The sequence below is a fragment of the Anguilla rostrata genome, chromosome 1 (assembly GCF_018555375.3).
Source record: "Anguilla rostrata isolate EN2019 chromosome 1, ASM1855537v3, whole genome shotgun sequence".
Taxonomy (NCBI): domain Eukaryota; kingdom Metazoa; phylum Chordata; class Actinopteri; order Anguilliformes; family Anguillidae; genus Anguilla; species Anguilla rostrata.
The window spans coordinates 81,704,135-81,724,048 of record NC_057933.1 but is presented as its reverse complement, the minus strand read 5'-3'; the positions used below and the strand labels follow the sequence as shown (position 1 = coordinate 81,724,048).

At 52.0% G+C, this 19,914-nt stretch overlaps 1 protein-coding gene across 6 annotated transcripts in view; it reads left to right on the top strand.

The window, feature by feature from the left end:
- Window positions 1-19,914, top strand: part of arhgap33 (Rho GTPase activating protein 33) — a 67,298-nt gene that overhangs the window by 13,750 nt on the left and 33,634 nt on the right. For 2 of the 6 annotated variants that reach the window (XM_064305169.1, XM_064305177.1), the window contains exons 2-5: window positions 8,162-8,230; window positions 13,895-13,929; window positions 15,156-15,247; window positions 17,454-17,538. In XM_064305169.1, coding sequence (XP_064161239.1) covers window positions 8,162-8,230; window positions 13,895-13,929; window positions 15,156-15,247; window positions 17,454-17,538 — 281 coding nt within the window. The remainder of the gene's footprint in view (window positions 1-8,161; window positions 8,231-13,894; window positions 13,930-15,155; window positions 15,248-17,453; window positions 17,539-19,914) is intronic. The other 4 variants (XM_064305204.1, XM_064305213.1, XM_064305195.1 and 1 more) reach the window with 2 other exon arrangements.

Sequence of the window (19,914 nt, the reverse complement as noted above, 5' to 3'; positions counted from 1 at the left end):
CTCTGATTCCGGTCTGAGAGAGTGAGTGTTAGCTGAGTCAGTGAGTGACAACTGATCCTCGAGACCACTCCGTCATGTGGCCCCTTTCCCAGGGTCTCTGTGGCCCCTCCCTCCCTGCCTGGCACCCCCACGCCCGAGGCCAGACGTGCCGTAAGGGGGCGTCACCCCATCTCACGCCTCTGCGCCCCCGACCCGCGTCAGCCAAGCGACCGGCCGCGTCCCTTCACAACCCCTCCTCCCCTCCCCCCAAAACTCCTATAATTCCCTGTGGTACGCGGCTAACCGGCTAGCCCCGCCGTGTCGCTGCTGATCAGCGGCTAGCTCGGTAGCCTTGCTGGCCTCGCCGCGGTGCCGCGGCGGCGTTCGTAGTTCTGGAGTCCCGCCCTCCTCGCTCCGCTCGCTGCCCTTTCAGAGAGCGGGGGGAGGGGTCTGCCCGCTGTTTCGGGAAAAAAAAAAAGCGCTCTTTCCGGAAGCCTCTCTTCGCTGTCGGGCAGCAGACGTCATGACGCGTGCAGAGTTTGCACTTGTTTCACCCCCCCCATCTCCCTGTGCTCCGTCCTGCCTTTCTATTTCATCCCATTTCTTCTTTTATCTCTCTCTGTCTCTTTCTCTCCCTTTCTCTCTGTACCTTAGGATTTCTCGAGTGTCTGCAGCTCCTATAGAAACATCTGTTTTGAACCCGCGCCCAGATTATTCCAGCTTAGTGAAAACAGACCCCCCCCCCACCCCAGCCCCTTCAGCCAAACTGGCCTCCCACCCCCCCCACCCCACCCAAAAAAAGAGACTGTAGACCGGTACACCCCCTCCCCCACTCTGGGGCCTGCCTGTGGCGCTCTCTGGCCTGCCTCTCTTCTCGCTGGGCCCAGCTGGTCTGAGGGGGTGTTTAGTATGCTGCCTGTGACTCTGCGCTGCTCCTGCTGGAAAAGGGGAGCGCTGAGCCGAGGGGGGGGGCCCGGGGTGGGCGGCGGGGGGGGGAGCTGCGAGGGGCTAACTGTAGGCCTACAGTTTCCAGGGGATCTTCTCCTGGAATGCCCGTGATAAAATTGACCTTGCTCTCACACAACCTGACCCCTCCGGCACCGCCCCGTTCCCATGCCAAACCCAGAGACCGAGGGGAGAGGAGGAGGAGGAGGGTGGGGGTGCGGTGGGGGGGGGGAGAAGGGTTAGGGTGAAAGGGGAATGAGTGATGCTGCACCAGGAAGCTGCAGTGAATGGGCTCCTTTTGTGGGGCGGGCGGGGCAGCTGGGGGTTAAAGTGAGCTCCGCTTTTGAGAGGCAGAGGCTGAATGGAGAGGGGCGGGGCCTGTGAGGTCCTTTGAAAAGGGTTGGGGGGCAGGGGGTGGGGGGGTTGGGGGTGTTACACACATAATAAAACACACAGGGTCCTTCCCGGACCTGTGGTTCCTCCTGTCTGGAGAACTGCGCTACTCTCAGCCTACAGCTCTCTTCACCGCCTTTTTCCAGGCCAGAGCTCCACCGTACGGTGAAGGTGACCGTAGCTCAGAGGCAGTACCCAACTGTGTGAGACTCACACTCAGCTCGGGAAGGCTCAAACTTGCTGACCACTTGTTTTTTACGGCTCAACTGTCAATCCACAACCATCCCCCCCCCCCTCCCCTTATCGCTCATGTAAATGTGCTCCTTACACCTCAGGTAGGAGGGAGAATGGGGAGGGAGGGGGGCTGTGGGAGGGAGAGTGGCCAGGCAGATAAGGAGTGTGATTAGAGGAGCATGAACAAGGCTGACCCTGTCTCACCCCCCTCCCCCCCTCGCCCCCCCCCCCCCAGCCGGGCGGCGGTTGGGTACAGCAGTACAGTAGCCACACTGATGTCATTCAGACTGCTTCAGCGCACCCCACAGTGCAGTTTTAATAATGGTAATAAGGGCAGGTCTGTTAGGCCGCCCCTGTGCTCTGTAGCCTGCGCCTCCCTTTTCACCTCCTCACCCACGGCCAGAGGAGCGAGCGAGAGAGAGAGAGGGGGGGTAGAGAGGGGGGGGGAGGGGGACGAGAGAGCCTGATACAGCTACTGCACTGAGAGAGAGAGAGAGAGAGAGAAATTGAGAGTGAGGGCGGGGAGAGCGAGAGAGAGCCTGATGCAGCTCCTGCACTGACCCAGAGAAAGAGAGCATGGGGGGGGAGAGTGAGTGAGAAAGAGAGAGAGGAGAGAGAGTGGTTGAAAGAGAACTCTTTGACGCTGCTCTTCCTAAGACAGTGAGTGCTGCTCACTGCCGTGCACGTGCTGTGTCGCTGCTTGTCGCTAGCGCAAACGAAAACGCGCACAGGAGTTTCTCTCCTCCTTCGTTGAAAAAAAACAAAAAGAAGAAATAAACGGAAAGATGAGAATCTTTTCCCTCCGTAGCTTCAGCATTTTAGCCCTTTCATCCGTTTCCCAGCGACGTTCAGACGCTACGCACAGCACAGCCCAGCGCTACACACAGCACAGCACAGCCCAGCGCTGACGTTCCTCAGGCTGCGACTCTGCGCCTCACAGACAGGACGCAGGACTCTCCGCTGCTGGGGGGTGTCACTTGCGGAAGACAAAAGACGACGGGCAGCAGCTCTTCTGCTTGAGCAGCCCCCTGTCCTATTGTCCTGTTTTGAGGTCAGGTCTCGGACACCTGCTGGGAGAGAGAAAGGGGGAAAAATGCAATAATCATAAAAGCCCTGGATTTGGGTCCGGGAGGTTTATCATGACTGACTGACTGAGGTTCTCCTGTGTGTTATATGCAGGGCTTATGTAGCGTATTCCTTGTGTGTGTGTGTGTGTGTGTGTGTGTGTGTGTGTGTGTGTGTGTGACCCACTTTACAGCGTGCACCTACTGGCTCTTGCTGTCACTGCTCCAGACTCAGAGCTACTCACACAGTCACTGAAGCCTGGACCTGGGGCTCACAATGAGCTGCTACTGATATACTGTCCCACGCACGCACACACACACACACACACGCACATGCGCACGCACGCACACACACACACACAGATACACACACACACAGACACACACGCACATGCGCACGCACACACACACACACACAGACACACACACACATGCGCACGCACGCACGCACGCACACACACACAGATAGACACAGACACAGACACAGACACAGACACACACACACACACAGACACACACGCACATGCGCACGCACACACACAGATAGACACAGACACAGACACAGATACACACAGACACACGCACACACACACACACACCACACACACACACACACACACACAACCCCACCCCCACCCGTTTCAGTCTGGGTCTGCTCTCTCACAGGTGCGTGTAGTAGATGTGCTGTTAGCTGCGTGTGTTTCCTGCACCTGCTAACCTGCAACGCCCCCCCCCTTCCCCCCCCACGACTGGAGACTGTAAGGGGACTGGAATCGCCACGGATACCACATCACCATCGTCAGTCAGACAGCTGAGCCAGCTGGCAACTGTCCCACGGCAGATAGATCCTCCTTAAAAAAACAAGCGACCCCCCCCCCTCCCCACAACCAGTGCATCGCCCCCATAGCAGCTACATGCCAGGCATACCAAAGGATTTATCCCCAACACTCACAGTCACTTTCTCTCTCCCTGCGACATCCCACACAGCGCTCCCACTCTCTCTCTCTCTCTACCCCCCTCCCGCCTCGCTCGTTCCGTTTCTCTCTCCCTCTCTCCCTCACTCGCTCTCTCTCTCTTCCTCACCTGTGCACTTACCTGTCAACTCACTCACTTACTCACTGACCGAATGTCCTTATGCACACACACACACGAAACCATAAACAAGGAAGCAAACTCCTTAACACACGCTCGCATACACACACAGACGAAACCATAAACAAGGAAGCAAACTCCTTAACACACGCTCGCATACACACACACACACACACAGACACGCACACGCACAAAACCATAAACAAGAAAGCGAACTCCTAAACATGCCCGCACATGTGCCCACGTACACACACACATGGGGACAAAGCTCTTGTGCGCGCACACACACACACACGCACACACAGTTGACCTGTTCCACTCCTTGCCTTTTTCCTTTACCTTCCCCCCCCCCCCCCCCGGGCGGGATGGGTGGATGTGGGTGGATGCGGGTGGATGTGGGTGGATGCGGGTGGATGAGGGGGTGATGGCCTTGTCACACCCCTGCTTTCACCTCTAAAGCTCCAGGTTCTCCGTCCCGCATGCTTTTACTCTGAAACTTTCACGCAGGCGTTCTCAGCCCGACGGTGAGCAGCACCGGTCTGCCTCAATGAGAGAGGGAGAGAGAGAGAGAGAGAGAGGGGGGGGAGAGAGAGAGAAGGGGAGAGAGGGAGAGGAGGGGAGAGAGGGAGAGAGAGAGCGGGGGGCAGCGAGAGAGTGAGACGGGGAGAGAGAGAGAGAGAGGTCAAGCTAGCCGCACACCCCCTTCGTACCACCGCTCTCCTCGGATTTCTCTCCCTGGCGACGATGGGGCCTTGTTCCTTATTCCCGTCCGCTCGCGCTCTCTTAAAAAGGCGTGGCGGGGCTGTGGAGTGGCCACTTCCCACATCTTCGGGGGGGGGGGGGGGGGGGGTGGAGGTAGCATTCGTCCGGAGGAGCCAGTCGTCCCCCCCCCCCCTCACAGCCCCCCCCCCAGCCTCCCCCTCTCACTCACGCTCAGATTGAGTCTGATTGCAGATCAGCGGTTGCTCATGAAGTGTGCCAGCCTGCGCGACTGTAGCTTCGCCAGTCTCTCGCACCGTCTGCCATCGCCATGGCGATATCCACCCGCCAAACGACTTGATTGTAAATTGTGAATTGTAATAAAGGCGCGTTTCATTGGTTAAATATTGAATGAACAGCAGAAAACGGGCTCTTAGTGGATACGCGAATAAGAGCGGGAAAAGCAGGCCCTGATTGGAGCACGTTTGCTTTTGTGTTCTGTTTAAATTCGCTCCCAGCTCACCTCTGGGTTTTTTTTATTGTTGTTTTTTTTTTTACAGATATGCTAATGGTGGTTTCCTGTCGTCTGTTACAGGGGCCTCCGTTGCTCTTTCCATGTGACGTTATTGTTTATCTGTGGGTATATGACGGCGGGACATTACATTACATTACATTACAGGCATTTGGCAGACGCTCTTATCCAGAGCGACGTACAACAAAGTGTATAACCATAACGAGGAACAAGTGTGACGAAACCCCTAGAGAGAAGTACCGGTCCAAGTACAGGGAACAACCGCATAGTTCAACTTGGACCCTGAAGGTTAAACTGATTAACACTACCACAACGAGAACGGCAACAACGCCGGGGGTGTCCCCAAGTGCTTTACGGACTTCCTGATTCCTGTACCCCCCAGTGCCGGAGCACCCAAACTGGGTCTCTTCCCCCCCCCCCCCCCATAGAAGATCCCTGTTTCCGCTCTGAACAGCCTCTTAATGAATTCACCATGTTGTTAATATTTTCATAATTTGCATGATTTGGCGCAGATTTTTGCCCAGTGCAGCTTTTACCTTGTTTCCATTTCCTTTCAGTTCTGCACTTTCCAGAAACGGTTTAGTTTTGACCGCCAGGCGCCCACACTTTCAGATCAGGGTTTCAGCTCTACCTGTGCCGACAGATCTGTCTTAAAATGGAAACGCCTTCCGGATTGAATCGTTTTCCCCTGCGCGTCACAGGAAATGGAGCCATTAAGAGACTGATTAAAAGTCCTGCAGCAGATATGTAATATTCATTATTTGTAACGGGAGCGTCTCGTCAGGAGGAGGGTACATCGTTCCTCATTAGACGTTAAACGTATCTAATGAAAAGCAATTAGCAGCTGGTGACGCTTCAGGAATTGCAATCATGGTCATCGCACACAGGGGAGCCCCTGGGTTGAGGTCGGGACGCCTGCAATTGTTTAAGCGCTGCTTGTGTGGTCAGCAGTGCTGGGGCTGGTTTGGCTCCCCTCTACGCTGCTGTGTCCAGTAGGGCGTGCCTGAAATTTTTGGGACTTTTTTTTGTTTGTTTTTTTTCCTCTTTGTGGACTCGTGAGCGCCTGGTTTCGCTGTGGGGAAAGTGCTTCCTCCCAACAACACAAGCTCATGTGAAGAGCGAAAGTCGACAGACTGCCCCCCCCCCCCCCACCTGCCTCGCCTTTTCGCTTTGTTTACTGAAAGTCCCTGCACCTTTCCCCCTCCCAGAGCGCTCGCCTTCTGTCCCCTCTCGCCCAGGCCAGCCTTACAGCCAGCGTTGCTTCGCTGTTGCTTGGAGCTCAGATGTGGCCAGTGGCTGTAAACCCTTGGAAGAGTGGGGGTTTTTTTTGTAATGTCTTCTCAGTATTCCAAGTCAGTGTTCTGGAACTCCACTGCTTTCAGGCACCAGTAGTGACTGTGACATCAGCATTAGGATGCTGGCTTTAGAACGTTCTAATGGCATTTATGGTCTCCGACCTTAACAGGTTAAAGTATCCAGGCTTTGTTGCGGTCCCGCTGTGGTCCAGCGTGGTGGGTGTGCAGGCTCGTTTTTTTTTTTCCGAGCATCTGGGTCATTTCATTTCATCTTTCTTCATGCTGGGAAACCCCTTTTCTCTGAGGCCATGAACTCTGCCGCTTCTCTGTAAAAGTCCCCCCTTCACACAAACACGCACACACAAACGCACACACGCACACACACAAATGCTCACAAATGCACACACTGGCAGGTCTCAGTCCTGCTTACTGTGTGGCAGTCGTACTGTCACAGGTTTTAAGTGACATGCGAAGCTGCGAGTTATAAACACCAGCCGATTCCCCCTGTTCACATAGAAGCTGAGTTATAAACACGAACCGATTCCCCATCATGTTCACACAGGAGCTGCGTGTTATAAACACGAGCCGATTCCCCCTGTTCACACAGGAGCTGCGTGTTATAAACACGAACCGATTCCCCCTGTTCACACAGGAGCTGCGTGTTATAAACACGACCGATCCCCTGTTCCAGGAGCTGCGTGTTATAAACACGAGCCGATTCCCCCTGTTCACACAGGAAGCTGCGTGTTATAAACACGAACCGATTCCCCCTGTTCACACAGGAGCTGCGTGTTATAAACACGAACCGATTCCCCCTGTTCACCGGACTGCGTGTTAACACAGCGATTCCCCTGTTCACACAGAGCTGCGTGTTATAACACGAACCGATTCCCCCTGTTCACACAGGAGCTGCGTGTTATAAACACGAACCGATTCCCCCTGTTCACACAGGAGCTGCGTGTTATAAACACGAACCGATTCCCCCTGTTCACACAGGAGCTGCGTGTTATAAACACGAACCGATTCCCCCTGTTCACACAGGAGCTGCGTGTTATAAACACGAACCAATCCCCTGTTCACACAGAGCTGCGTGTTATAACACGAGCCGATTCCCCCTGTTCACACAGGAGCTGCGTGTTATGAACACGAACCGATTCCCCCTGTTCACCAGGACTGCTGTTATAACACGAACCGATTCCCCGTCATGTTCACACAGGAGCTGCGTGTTATAAACACCAGCCGATTCCCCCTGTTCACACAGGAGCTGCGTGTTATAAACACAAACCGATTCCCCCTGTTCACACAGAAGCTGCGTGTTATGAACACGGACCGATTCCCCCTGGCGTTTGCCCGTGTTGACGTGTTTAGGCCGTACGTGTTAGGGCTGTGCGTGTTAGGTGTTGGGGTGCAGAGAGGCCTCTAGGTCGCTGTGTCGTGTCTAAAGGCGTTTGTTGCGGTGCAGAGAGCTCTCAGGTGCTGTGCTCATGTCTGAAAGCGTTGTTGCGTGCAGAGGGGCCTCTCAGGGTGCTGTGCTCAGTGTCGAAGGCGTTGTTGCGGTGCAGAGGAGCCTCAGGTGCTGTGCTCATGTCTGAAAGCTTGTTGCGTGCGGGAGGCTCTCAGTCGCTGTGCTCGGTGTCTGAAAGGCGTTTGTTGCGGTGCAGAGGAGGCCTCTCAGGGTGCTGTGCTCAGTGTCTGAAAGGCGTTTGTTGCGGTGCAGAGGAGGCCTCTCAGGGTGCTGTGCTCAGTGTCTGAAAGGCGTTTGTTGCGGTGCAGAGGAGGCCTCTCAGGTCGCTGTGCTCGGTGTCTGAAAGGCGTTTGTTGTGGTGCAGAGGAGGCCTCTCAGGGTGCTGTGCTCGGTGTCTGAAAGGCGTTTCCGGGTCAGAGGTCATTTAAACCGCCTTCCTTTTCCCTCTCTCCCGTTCTCCAAGTGTCAGGGCCCGAGTGGGTTCGGAAATGCGCCATGTTTTGGCGAGCAGTGAGCCTGACAGATATGTCTGGTAAGTGTCCTTTTCTCCCCTGTGTGTGTTCCTGTTCTGTGTGTGTGCGTGTGTGTATCTGCGCCCGCGTGTGTGTGTGTGTGTTTGTATAAGCGTGGCTGCATGTGTGTGTGTGGGTGTGTGTGTGTGTGTGTGTGTATATGTACACATGCGTGCATGTGTGTGTTCGTACAATCGTGCCTGCATATGTGTGTGTGTGTGTGTGTGTGTGTTCGTACAAGCGTGCCTGCATGTATATGTATGTGTGAGTGTGTGTGTGCGCGCATGTGTGTCTGTGCACGCATGTGTGTATCTGTGCTTGTGTGTACACATGCATGTGTGTTTTCTTTGTGTACGGATGCATGTATTGTGTTGGTGTTTTGTGTGTTGGTGTGATGTGTGTTGGTGTTTTGTGTGCAATCCCGGCTGTCCTCCCTGTCACAGTGTCTGAGTGTTTAATGTGGACTGGACAGGCATGGCTAAACAATACACTGGTAGATGCGGTTTGTCTAGGTGTGGCTAAGGGACAAGCTGATAACTATGCATGGATTAGCCTTAGCTAACAGACTTGTTGGTAACTATGGGCTGGCTGGGAATGCCTAAAGATCACACTTACCAACGGCCTGGCTGGATGTGCCTAACAGACATGTTGGTAACTTGGGCTGGCTGGGAATGCCTAAAGATCACACTTACCAACGGCCTGGCTGGATGTGGCTAACAGACATGTTGGTAACTATGGGCTGGCTGGGAATGCCTAAAGATCACACTTACCAACGGCCTGGCTGGATGTGGCTAACAGACATGCTGGTAACTTTGTGCAAACTAAGCATAGCTAATTGGCATTCTTGGAGTTATGGACTAGCTAGAGGTGGTTAATGCACATGTTGGCAACTACGGACTTATTAGAGATTGCTAACAGACATGCTATTAATTAAGCTTGACGAGGCTAAAACACCGGTTGATATATAGGCTAGCTAGACGTGGCTAACACACATGCTGATATATAGGCTAGCTAGACGTGGCTAACACACATGCTGATATATAGGCTAGCTAGACGTGGCTAACACACATGCTGATATATAGGCTAGCTAGACGTGGCTAACACACATGCTGATATATGGGCTAGCTAGACGTGGCTAACACACATGCTGATATATGGGCTAGCTAGACGTGGCTAACACACATGCTGATATATGGGCTAGCTGGACGTGGCTAACACACATGCTGATATGTGGCTAGCTGACGTGGCTAACACACATGCTGATATATGGCTAGCTAGACGTGGCTAACACACATGCTGATATATGCTAGCTAGAGTGGCTAACACACATGCTGATATATGCTAGCTAGAGTGCTAACACACATGCTGATATATGGGCTAGCTAGACATGGCTAACACACATGCTGATATATAGGCTAGCTAGACGTGGCTAACACACATGCTGATATGTAGGCTAGCTAGACGTGGCTAACACACATGCTGATATATGGGCTAGCTAGACGTGGCTAACACACATGCTGATATATAGACTAGCTAGACGTGGCTAACACACATGCTGATATATAGGCTAGCTAGACGTGGCTAACACACATGCTGATATATAGGCTAGCTAGACGTGGCTAACACACATGCTGATATATGGGCTAGCGTGACGTAGCTAACACACATGCTGATATATAGGCTAGCTAGACATGGCTAACACACATGCTGATATATGGGCTAGCTAGACGTGGCTAACACACATGCTGATATATAGGCTAGCTAGACGTGGCTAACACACATGCTGATATATAGGCTAGCTAGACGTGGCTAACACACATGCTGATATATGGGCTAGCTAGACGTGGCTAACACACATGCTGATATATAGGCTAGCTAGCGTGTTGTTTTTGTTTGTTCCAGCGGAGCGTTTTAAACTATTTCTTTATTGATGGTTCCACGGCTCCCACTTGCAGGGCTCTGCCATGCTCCTATTTTAGCAGAATTTGCTCCCAAAAATTGATGTTTGCTACCTGGAAAAATAATTTAGGTGCACAATTGGGATGCATTAGTGCGTTCCTAAAATTTTCAACTTGGAAAAAATATTAGTGTGTGGCCTGCCTTGGTTTAAACCGATGTTTTTGTAAATGTGACAGAGCTGTTTACATGCCACAGGGGTGTAATTGGTGTGTTTTGTCTCTGATGCCTGTTGGTCTGGGCTTTGAAGTGCTCACAGTGAGAGAGCGTCGCTGGTGTGGCCTGTTGTCACGGTAATGGTGTGAACGGCCAGCCTTGTCCGTACGCCTGGGGTCTCTTGGTCGGACAGAGAGCAGCTGACTGCCCGAGAGAGAGAGCAGCTGACTGCGAGAGAGAGAGAGAGAGAGAGCAGCTGACTGCGAGAGAGAGAGAGCTGGCTCTGGGCCAGGGCTCAGATCAGTGTTCAGCTGCTGAAATATTCAGTGTGTGTGTGTGTGTGTGTGTGAGAGCAGGTAGGGTATTGCTTACCTGTCTGCAGGTGAGCAGCGATGCACCCGGCTGTTAGAGCTGTCGGAGCCGTAGAGCAGGGGAATAATGGCTAACACAGGCGACGACGGACGGGACAGGCTAGCGGCTCCGATGGCGCCTCGCCCGCCGACCCATTGCCCCAGCGTCTGAGGGAGGGACGGCCCGGAGAGGAACGACGAGATGTTGAGGAAGAGGAGGATGGCGAAGGTATCGGGAGATTGAGAGAGAGAGAGAGAGAGGAGAGAGAACGAGCGAAAGGGAGAGCCAGAGCGGGGAAGTAAAGCGATGGATGGAGTTGGCGGAAAGCTGCGGGAGGCCATAATTGGCGGTTGGTGTGTTTCAGGGAGCCGGTCAGTGGGCGGAGAGCGTTGTGGGGGGGGGGGTTGGTGGGCGGGCGGGGAGCATCGAGGGGGGGGCGGGGAGTGTCGTGGGGGGGCGGGGAGCGTCGTTGGGGGGTTGGTGGGCAGGCAGGCGAGCGAGCAGGGGGGGATTGGTGGGCGGGCGGCGAGGGGGGCGGGCCCCAGGAAGCGCTGTTTTCCGACGCACGGCCGTTGCAGGATCAGCTTTCAGGCGCCTTTATCCCGCCACCTGCTCAGAAACACGAACCTGCCGCAGAGAACGGGTGTGAGGTTACCCCGCGAGGGCTGGGGCGGGGCAGGGGGGGGGGGGGCATTGTCCAGCAGCGTTTCCATTCTGCCCCGCCCCCCCTCCTCCGATGACCGGCTGTGTTTCATCACTCTGACTGCAGATGCCGGAATCACATCAAATAGCAGAAGTCTGTTCAGGTAGATAGAGGGATGAGTAGATCAACGGATGGATAGATATATGGGTAGATAGGCATTATAGGTAGTTAGGTAAATGATAGGTAGATAGGTATTATAGGTAGTTAATTAGGTAGATAGATAGGTGGATAGGTATTATAGGTAGTTAGATAAGTAGATAGATAGGTAGTTAGGTATCATAGGTAGTTAGATAGATAGATAGATAGATAGGTATTATAGGTAGTTAGAAGTTGGAAGGAGTCTTGCTGAAAGTGCCTCAGCCAGTCCACACATACCTCGCTTCCTGCTCCCGGCCCCGCCCACCCGACCGCGCCAGGGGTTGCCAGGTGCTGGAGCGGCGAGGCGTGGCGGCGTGTTTGCCGAGCGTGCGCCCCGGCGAGCGGGCCGGCTGCACATTTGCGTGGCGCCGTGTTTGCTCTCCGCGGCGATAACCCTGTTCCTGGTTGCCCGTGGCGATAACCCTGTTCCTGGTTGCCCGGGGCGATAACCCTGTTCCTGGTTGCCCGGGGCGATAACCCTGTTCCTGGTTGCCCGGGGCGATAACCCTGTTCCTGGTTGCGTGGTTTCCGTCCCGCGCGCGATATTGTAACCGCGGTGCTTCAGTTGCGCTGGATGTGGACGGCAACGAAAACCCGCGGCTGTCCTGATAACAGGCGCGCTTAAATTTTTCATCGCGGACGAAACGAATGCGGCTGAGATCAGGCTCGTGTTCGGTCGGTTACGTTCCAGTACCTCGTAATCCAGCAGATGGGACCGGTGTTTACGGACAGCCGAATGACCAATAACAGCATCGCTGAGCTGTGTAATAACCTAGAGATGATTCTGAATAGATTTCGGGACACATGTTCACTTGGGTGATTTCCCTCCGGCCTTTGGGAAACGGTGGGAAATCGCCAGCTCTCCTGTGAAAGAGTGAGGGGTAGGTTAGGTTGTAGAGGTTAGGTCGGTTAGGGTAGGTTAGCGTTAGGCGACAGACAGACAGACAGCCTGTCCTTTCTGGCTCTGTGAATGGCCCCAGTGTCAGGGTTAGGGTTAGGGTTAGGGTTAGGCGACAGACAGACAGCCTGTCCTTTCTGGCTCTGTGAATGGCCCAGTGTCAGGGGCAGGACGGGGTCAATGAGACGCACACCAAGTCCTATTAGTCGTTATTTTTTTTCCGAAATGCGGGCTCGATGACTCCGAGCGCGTTCCCCTCTGCCGCTGAAGGGTTCCGTTTGTCGCCTGTTCGTCCGTCTGTCCTCCTCTCGTGTCCGTTCGTCTTCGGGAGGAGTGTTCTGCTGAGTCGGCAAACCGCGCCTCGTCCAAACCGCTGTCCAAGCCACCAAGTTTTTAAACTTCTTTTTGTTTTGTTTGCCGTATCCGCCAGTTAAGTGCAGGATCAGGGCATCACCCTGGTGCTCCACAGTAGCGTACAGGACGTTACGCTACGGGCAGCTAGCGCACCGTCCTATCCAGAGCCATTTGCACAGCTCTCTCCTTCTTTTACGTAATGTCCGTTTATACAGCTGGATGTTATGCTGAAGCAGTGCGGGCTGAGCACCTTACTCAAGCGTAGCACGGCTGTGTCCCACCTGAGAATCGAACCCGCAGCCTTGAGGTCACGAGCCCGGCGTGCAGAACCACCGTTACGCCGGCACAGCTCCGCCCCAACGCACGCACACACCTCAGGGAAACGGGTGCGGAGGGGGCACGTGTCCGCAGCCGGGCGTGGGTTCTCAGACGGGAGGGATGGGAAGCTTTGCAGCCCTGCGGATGAGCAGGGGCGTGGAAGGGTGCGAAAGAGGAGAACATGGGGTTCCCTGGAAACACTGTGCTGGGATGGTGGGCCGGGGGGATTGCCCTGTAGACTCCTGGTCTCTGCTGTGTGAGCTCGTAGCAGACTGCCTGTCAGAGCTGGGGCTGTTAGTGGGCCTGGGTTTGGCCATCCACCAATCAGGTGAAGCGGTGGGAGGAAGGGGCGGGACCGGGGAGGGGGGTGGTTCTGCAGGGGAAACCATCCAATTACAAACATGGCAGTGTGTACACCTGTGTGTGTGTGTGTGTGAGTATGTGAGTATGTGTGCATTTGGGTGTGTGTATGTGTCTGTGTATGTGTGTGTGTGTTGAGCTTGTGTGATGTGGATTGTATGTCTGTGTTGTGTGTGTGTCAGTGTGTTGGTGCAAGTGCTTTGTGTGTGTGTGTGTATGGGTTAGTTGCAGTGCGTGTACATTGTGCGTGTGTGTTGGTTGCAGCTTGTGCGGTTGTGTGTGTGTGTGTCAGTGTGCGTGTGTGTGTGTTTGCAGGCTTGGTGTGTGTGTGTGTGTGTGTGTGTGTGTGTGTGTGTGTGTGTGAGCTTGTGTGTGTGTGTGTGTGTGTGTGTCAGTGTGCGTGTCTCCTCTGGAAGAGCATGTTTATCACCATGTTGGCCGTTTCTTAAGGTAACTTTCCCTTGTTGAAGCAGCTGGCATTGCCGGTAAGTCCTAGGGCCGTTTGGGAGGGGGGGGGGGAGGGGGGTGTCTGTTTTATGTGCTGTGATTTTAAACAGGCTGCAGTCAATCAAACTCCGGCGGGACTGAGCCACACACAGGAGGCGGGGCTCTCCATCCATTTAGCGGCTCCTCCTTTAACGGCAGCTCTCCGCTGTCAGTGATGTCACTTCCTGTTATTGATTTACATAGATTTTTATTGATTCCCCCCACCCCCTCTAAGTTGATGGAGAGCCTCGACTCCGAGCGCAGCATACACAGGGCTGGCCTCGGTCATCCGTCACCCAACCCCCCCCGACCACGGGCAGACCCCCCCGCGGGCTGACCCCGCGACGCACAGCCGCCAGGGTGTTTACGCGGAAAAAAAAAAACTAGAGCTCCTCCCCATGAGGGCTCCGGCCGACAGGGCGGTGAGTTGTGCCAACACAGTCCGCACGCCAGGCGTCCGCTCCCCTCGCTGTCCTCAAACCCGCCGCGCCGCCCGGCTCCCAACTTTGCGTCCGCAGGGAAACCTAAACAGAGTAAGTACTGGCGGGAAGAGGTCTTCGGGGCAGCCTTCTGTATGGTGGCAGAGTCACTTTGTGCTTTGTGTTCAACTGCAATGTCGATACCTGCCAATCTTATCGTGCCAAGCATTCCTTTTTTTGTTTTTGTTTGTTTTTTGCCGGTTGTGATTTATGCTGTACTGTTAAGCAAATCAGCTGTTGTCTGTACGATTGACCCCGATTCACTACCGCTATGCAGTCACCGTGCACATGGCCCCCTTTGGCCTCAAAGTGCTGATTCTGGGAGATAGAATCACCTCTGATTTTCAGAAGGAGCCTTAGCACGTTCTGACCTACTTGCCAAACAGGAGTACAACACCGTGTACGCACTGCAGATCTGTTTCATGGTTAAACCGACTGGTGAGTAAGGAAATGAAACTCAACTCCCTGGAGGTTGAGCAGGGGATAGCTTGTTCAATTGCATGATGGGTAGTCCATCACCCTCCCCCCTGCCTACACATTTAGATTTACTGACGTGAACTTCCTGTTTCTTGGCCGGCTTCCTGCCGATGGTTGTCCTGGAGGGGTCGGTCCCCAGTGCCGTCCTGTGTAGTTGCCAGGCCTGTAATCCAGATTTTGGGAGCGGGATCCCTCAGTATTCCACACCAGGTCCGTAACGTTCCCTCTCTCCTCTCCTCTCTGCCCCCCCCCTACCCCCCCCCCCCCAGGCTCGGAGCACCGATAATCTGGACAGTTCCGGGGAGCCCACCACCCGGTCAGTGGGCACCACTGCCAACCTGAAGGGGAAAATGACCAAACGGTGAGCCTGCCGCAGGGGTGTGGATGTGCGCGTACGAGGGTGTGCGTGTGTGCGCGTGTGCGCGTGTGTGCACGTGTGCGTGCGTGTGTGTGTGCCTGTGTGCGTGCGTGTGTGTGTGTGTGTGTGTGTGTGTGTGCGTGTGCGTGTGTGTGTGTGTGTGTACAGCAGGGCAGTGCAGTCAGTGGTTCAGTCAGTAGACACAGCGTCTGTGGGCAGCAGAGGTGGAAAACCCAGGTTCGTAAACTAAAAGCCCTCCCCAGCGTTTTGTTCCAATCACCTGGATTTGCTAATTAGTGCAATTCTTCAGCCGGGAAGTAGAAGTCATTAGTGAAATCGGCTGAGTTCGTGAGTGGAAGAAACACACGGCAGGAGAGAAAGTGTATAAGAATAATTATGAATGGCTGTTCAATGTGTCAAGGTGCAATCATAAAAAAAATATTAAAAAGTGTTTGAGAATACAGTAATTACTGTTGTTTAAAGTGTCAAGGGAGGACTGGGAAAGTACCTATAGAGAGAGAGAGAAGGAGTGTTTTAGAATAATTAGGCTCTGTTTAATGTGCAAAACCTCGGCTAGGCTACCCGGCGTAATTAAAGTAAGTGATGCGGCTTGCGGTGAGAACGCAGCTGTGTGTGCGGGCGTGTGTTGGGTACAGCGTGCGGCATCGGGAGCTCAGGCTGGGGCTCTGTTCGCCGTGCGGCTTCAGGTGCAGGGTTTGAACCTCGCTCCTTTCCCCCGTCCATTCCTGGGGTATCAGACGGCTTCTTATCTGCCCCCGGAGGACAGGGGACTACACTTTGGAATGTAACCCCTTTAATTTTACATTAATTCCCATGGGAGACAGTCCCCCCCCGCCCCCCCGTACATGGTTTCATGCAGGGTCCTCGTATTTTGGAACGCAGCCTTCACGCACGGTGACCCCTGTGACCCCTGCGCTGTCCGTCACGGGTGGGGTCCACAGGTCAAACCTGGGGACTGGGAAGTAAACACAAACTAAACAGAACATGCTCACGCCACAAAGCTGTGGTCCACGTGTTGATTCACGGAGAAAGGTCGCCATTTTGGATGAATGTTGAGGAGAAAAGGCAGTCGGACCGGCCTTTTGATCAGCAACACAAAGTAGAAAGTTTTTTTTTTTCGAACAGTATAGAAGTCGAGCTCTGCTTTTTGAGATAATTAGCAGTAATTCTGCGGGTCTTAATGCGATGTGCTGAAATGAGAGGACAACCTTGAACTCATTTTAAGCGGTCTCCTCTCTCCGCTGGGACCGCGTGGGTGGGTGTGATGCGCCGGTCCTGAGGGGTTCGATTTTACATTCGGTCCTGAGGAACACGCTGTTTTGTGGAGCAGTGTCCTCGCTGCTCTGGAGCCCTTAACTTCTCATGAGGCAGTTCAGCCGAGCACTGCTCCTTTCTTGATGCCTGACACGCACTGATAAAAAATTATTTGGCGTTGCGTTAAATTGCCGGTATGTGGGCTGGCAGGCAGCTCACCCTGCTGAGACGCCCCAGCGGGCTGGTATCCTGTCCTGATTGGCCAGCGAGTTTGCAGGGCGGCGCACGATTGGCCGCAGCATCAGTCGATCACCCGGGGAGGCTGGGTTTGGGTCGGAGGGATTGTCCTTGCGCTCCTGACATGTTGACTCCACAGCGACTGCGGCAGTGTGTGTGTGTGTGTCTGAGTGTGATTGTGAGTGTGTGTCTGAGTGTGAGTGTGCACGTGCGCATGTGTGGGTGCGTGTGTGTGCGTGCGTGCGTGCATGCGTGCGTGTGTCTGTGTATGTGTACGTGTGTGCGCTTGTGTGTGCGTGCATGCGTGCGTGTTTGTGTGTTTGTGTGCATGTGCATATGTGTGTGTGTGTGCCTGTGTGAAGACGCTCTCACATACACACACACACACACAGGCGCACTTCTTGATAAACAGGAAGTGTGCCAGTTTCACATCCTTGTCTCCTCAGTGAGGGGACCAGTGTTGCATGGTGGGATGTGTGCTCTTCAGGGGCGGGAGGAGGCTCCTGCTGCTCCTCGCTGCTTTGATCCAACTCGCTGCTCACAGCCGAGTCACCTGATCACGGCTGCTCACTCTGATTCGCTTAATCCTGGAGCAGCTGTCCAGTAGTACAGCTGTGACATGGATGGGCCCAGCAGCAAAACAGTCCCCACCCCCCCCCACCCCCTTTTCTCCGAACTGATTTTTGTTTCATTTCAGGTTGTCCATTGTGAAAGGCCACTTCCCCAAGCTTGTTGACTGTGCCCACTTCCACTATGAGACCGTTGAGTTTGGATCCATTGAGGTAATGTAACCAGAGGTCAGACACTCACCTGAGCTTTCTGTGAGCAGTGGCTACAGAAATGACACACTCACTGTGCATGATAGGTGTTTGCTGGTTATAGCATTAGTTTGAAAGATTTATTGACTTTTTACTGTTTTAAAAACAAATATATATGTCCCATATATCTACAGTTATACTCTCTTTGTGGTCTAAAAGTGGGAAACCGTAATAATTAATAATGAATTAGTAATAGTTCTGATACTCATATTTTATACTTATACTATTATAAATTAGGGCTCATACATAGTTTCATCTCTTCAAGATATTGTTTGTAAAGGTAGTATTATTAGCGCAAAGCCCCTAGTGGTCGGCAGGCCGGCGTGCCGAGATGACTAAAGTCAGACATTCGGTGCTACTGAAACCAAAGTGTGAGTTAAAAACAGAAACGCGTTGTTTTAGTTTCATTAGTAGACGATACACGACAACTATGCCGAGTACGGAGTTTCGCAGCCCCTCCATTGTCGCTCTGGTCGTTCATTTAACACGCACCCCCTCCCTGAAGTCTCATCTAGAAAACACCCCCCCACCCTTGGCATAATGGACAATATTGTCTATCTTGGCATTCATAAAAATTTTCTTTCACCACTAAAAAATCGTATTCCGTCATTGCAACAAGATAAACTCGACAATAGCCCTAAGATATGCCTATACAGCAGTGAAAACGCTGCTCACTGAATAACGAAATAAACAAGAAAAGGTTTTTAAAAATGATACCATGTCATTTTACAGTCAATATCTTTGACTAAATATTGAATAAATATAAAACCTTACCGTTGGTTTTACGTGTAGAGATGTCCCTTTTGAGACTGAGTGGTCATATATTGTCTTGGACAATCCGTTTGGGAAATATAGGCACATGTGTGATGCCTGGGTACCTTCCAAAATATCTGTGCGTAATACCACACCTGTTGTTTACGGCGTCGTCGCCCTTTTTAGTACAGTCTGACTTGATTTACAATTCATTTATTCAGTAGGTGAGAGTATAAGCTTTCTAACGATGTAGGCCTATAACTTGTCTAATTCTGCTTTTGGAATAGCGTTTTATAGGTCAGCGTAACCGGAAATTTTCTTATCACATTCAATTGCGCATTCACGTGGTAGCAGTAAAACAAAGACGCTGCTAACGAAAACTTGTCAACGATTTTTTGAAGTTTCTTGGAAAATACTATTATTATTGAGGACTTCTGAGCATAGCTAAGCCATATGTTTGCTGATCGACCTAGCTGACATAGTTTTCTGGTGTAAGACAGGAGCGGATAGAACAGTATCATTAACACTGTCTCCGTCTACTGAACATAGATAAGATTTCATCATTTTTATGTAAGTATTACTGCTCAAAATACTTTGGTTATATACGTTATTTTTGAAATTGAGTATCTTTAAATAGGTTAGTGGTATTATATAATGTGGATATTTCACACTGTAGTGTAAGCGTTAGTTAGTATTGTAATAGTTTTTGTGAAGCATGCAACAGTGATGACGTTAGAGTTGGAACATTGCCAAAACGTGGTGGACGGTTGAAAATTGTTTTCAGATCGTCCCATCCCCATACAAGAAAACATACGAGAGTACAGAGTATAGAAATGCATACTAGAGTTAATTATTGCACATTTAGGTACTGTACCACATTGTGTGACAATATTTTTGCATTATTTTTTAACCTGATAGCAACGTTCCATCTTAAAACTTCATAAGGGCCTCATTTATATGCTTTGTAATGGACAAAAAGCATTTTATTTAATTTTGGATATGTTTCTGGACCCCTAGATATTTTAGACCACTGTACTGACTGAAAGCTTGTAATTCCGACTTGAAAATGATACAACAGTGATTTTCTTGAGCCAAAACAGTTGATTTGTAGTGAAATACGTGAATATGTTGTGATTCACAGCAATGCATAATTTAGACATTTTGGATAGATTTGGAGATGCTGGGTACACTGCTTAGTTTTTGCTTCATACATCTATAGTAGTTCTACATATCCACCCTTAGGTTTTATGAACTTGTGGTCAAGAAGTTCTTGATCCAGCACATGTATAGTTTAACCTGCTGTATATATGCAATCTCTCAGTATTTCATTGCAAACTAAAAAAAAGTGCAAATTCATTTTTGATTTTTTGTCTAGACAATTGCATTTGTGGCACTTGATTTCTTCCAAAATTATGAATATAAACTAATCTGCGTTTGTATTGTAAATTGTACAAATGCCTTGCTTCATTTAATCCATTTTTCAAGTCTCTGTGATGTTCACATCTGGAGTTATAAAGCTTTAAATAGGGTACCCCCTAAATGGGCAAGGATTTGCAAGATTTGGCATGTGCGTTAAGGGGTTAAATT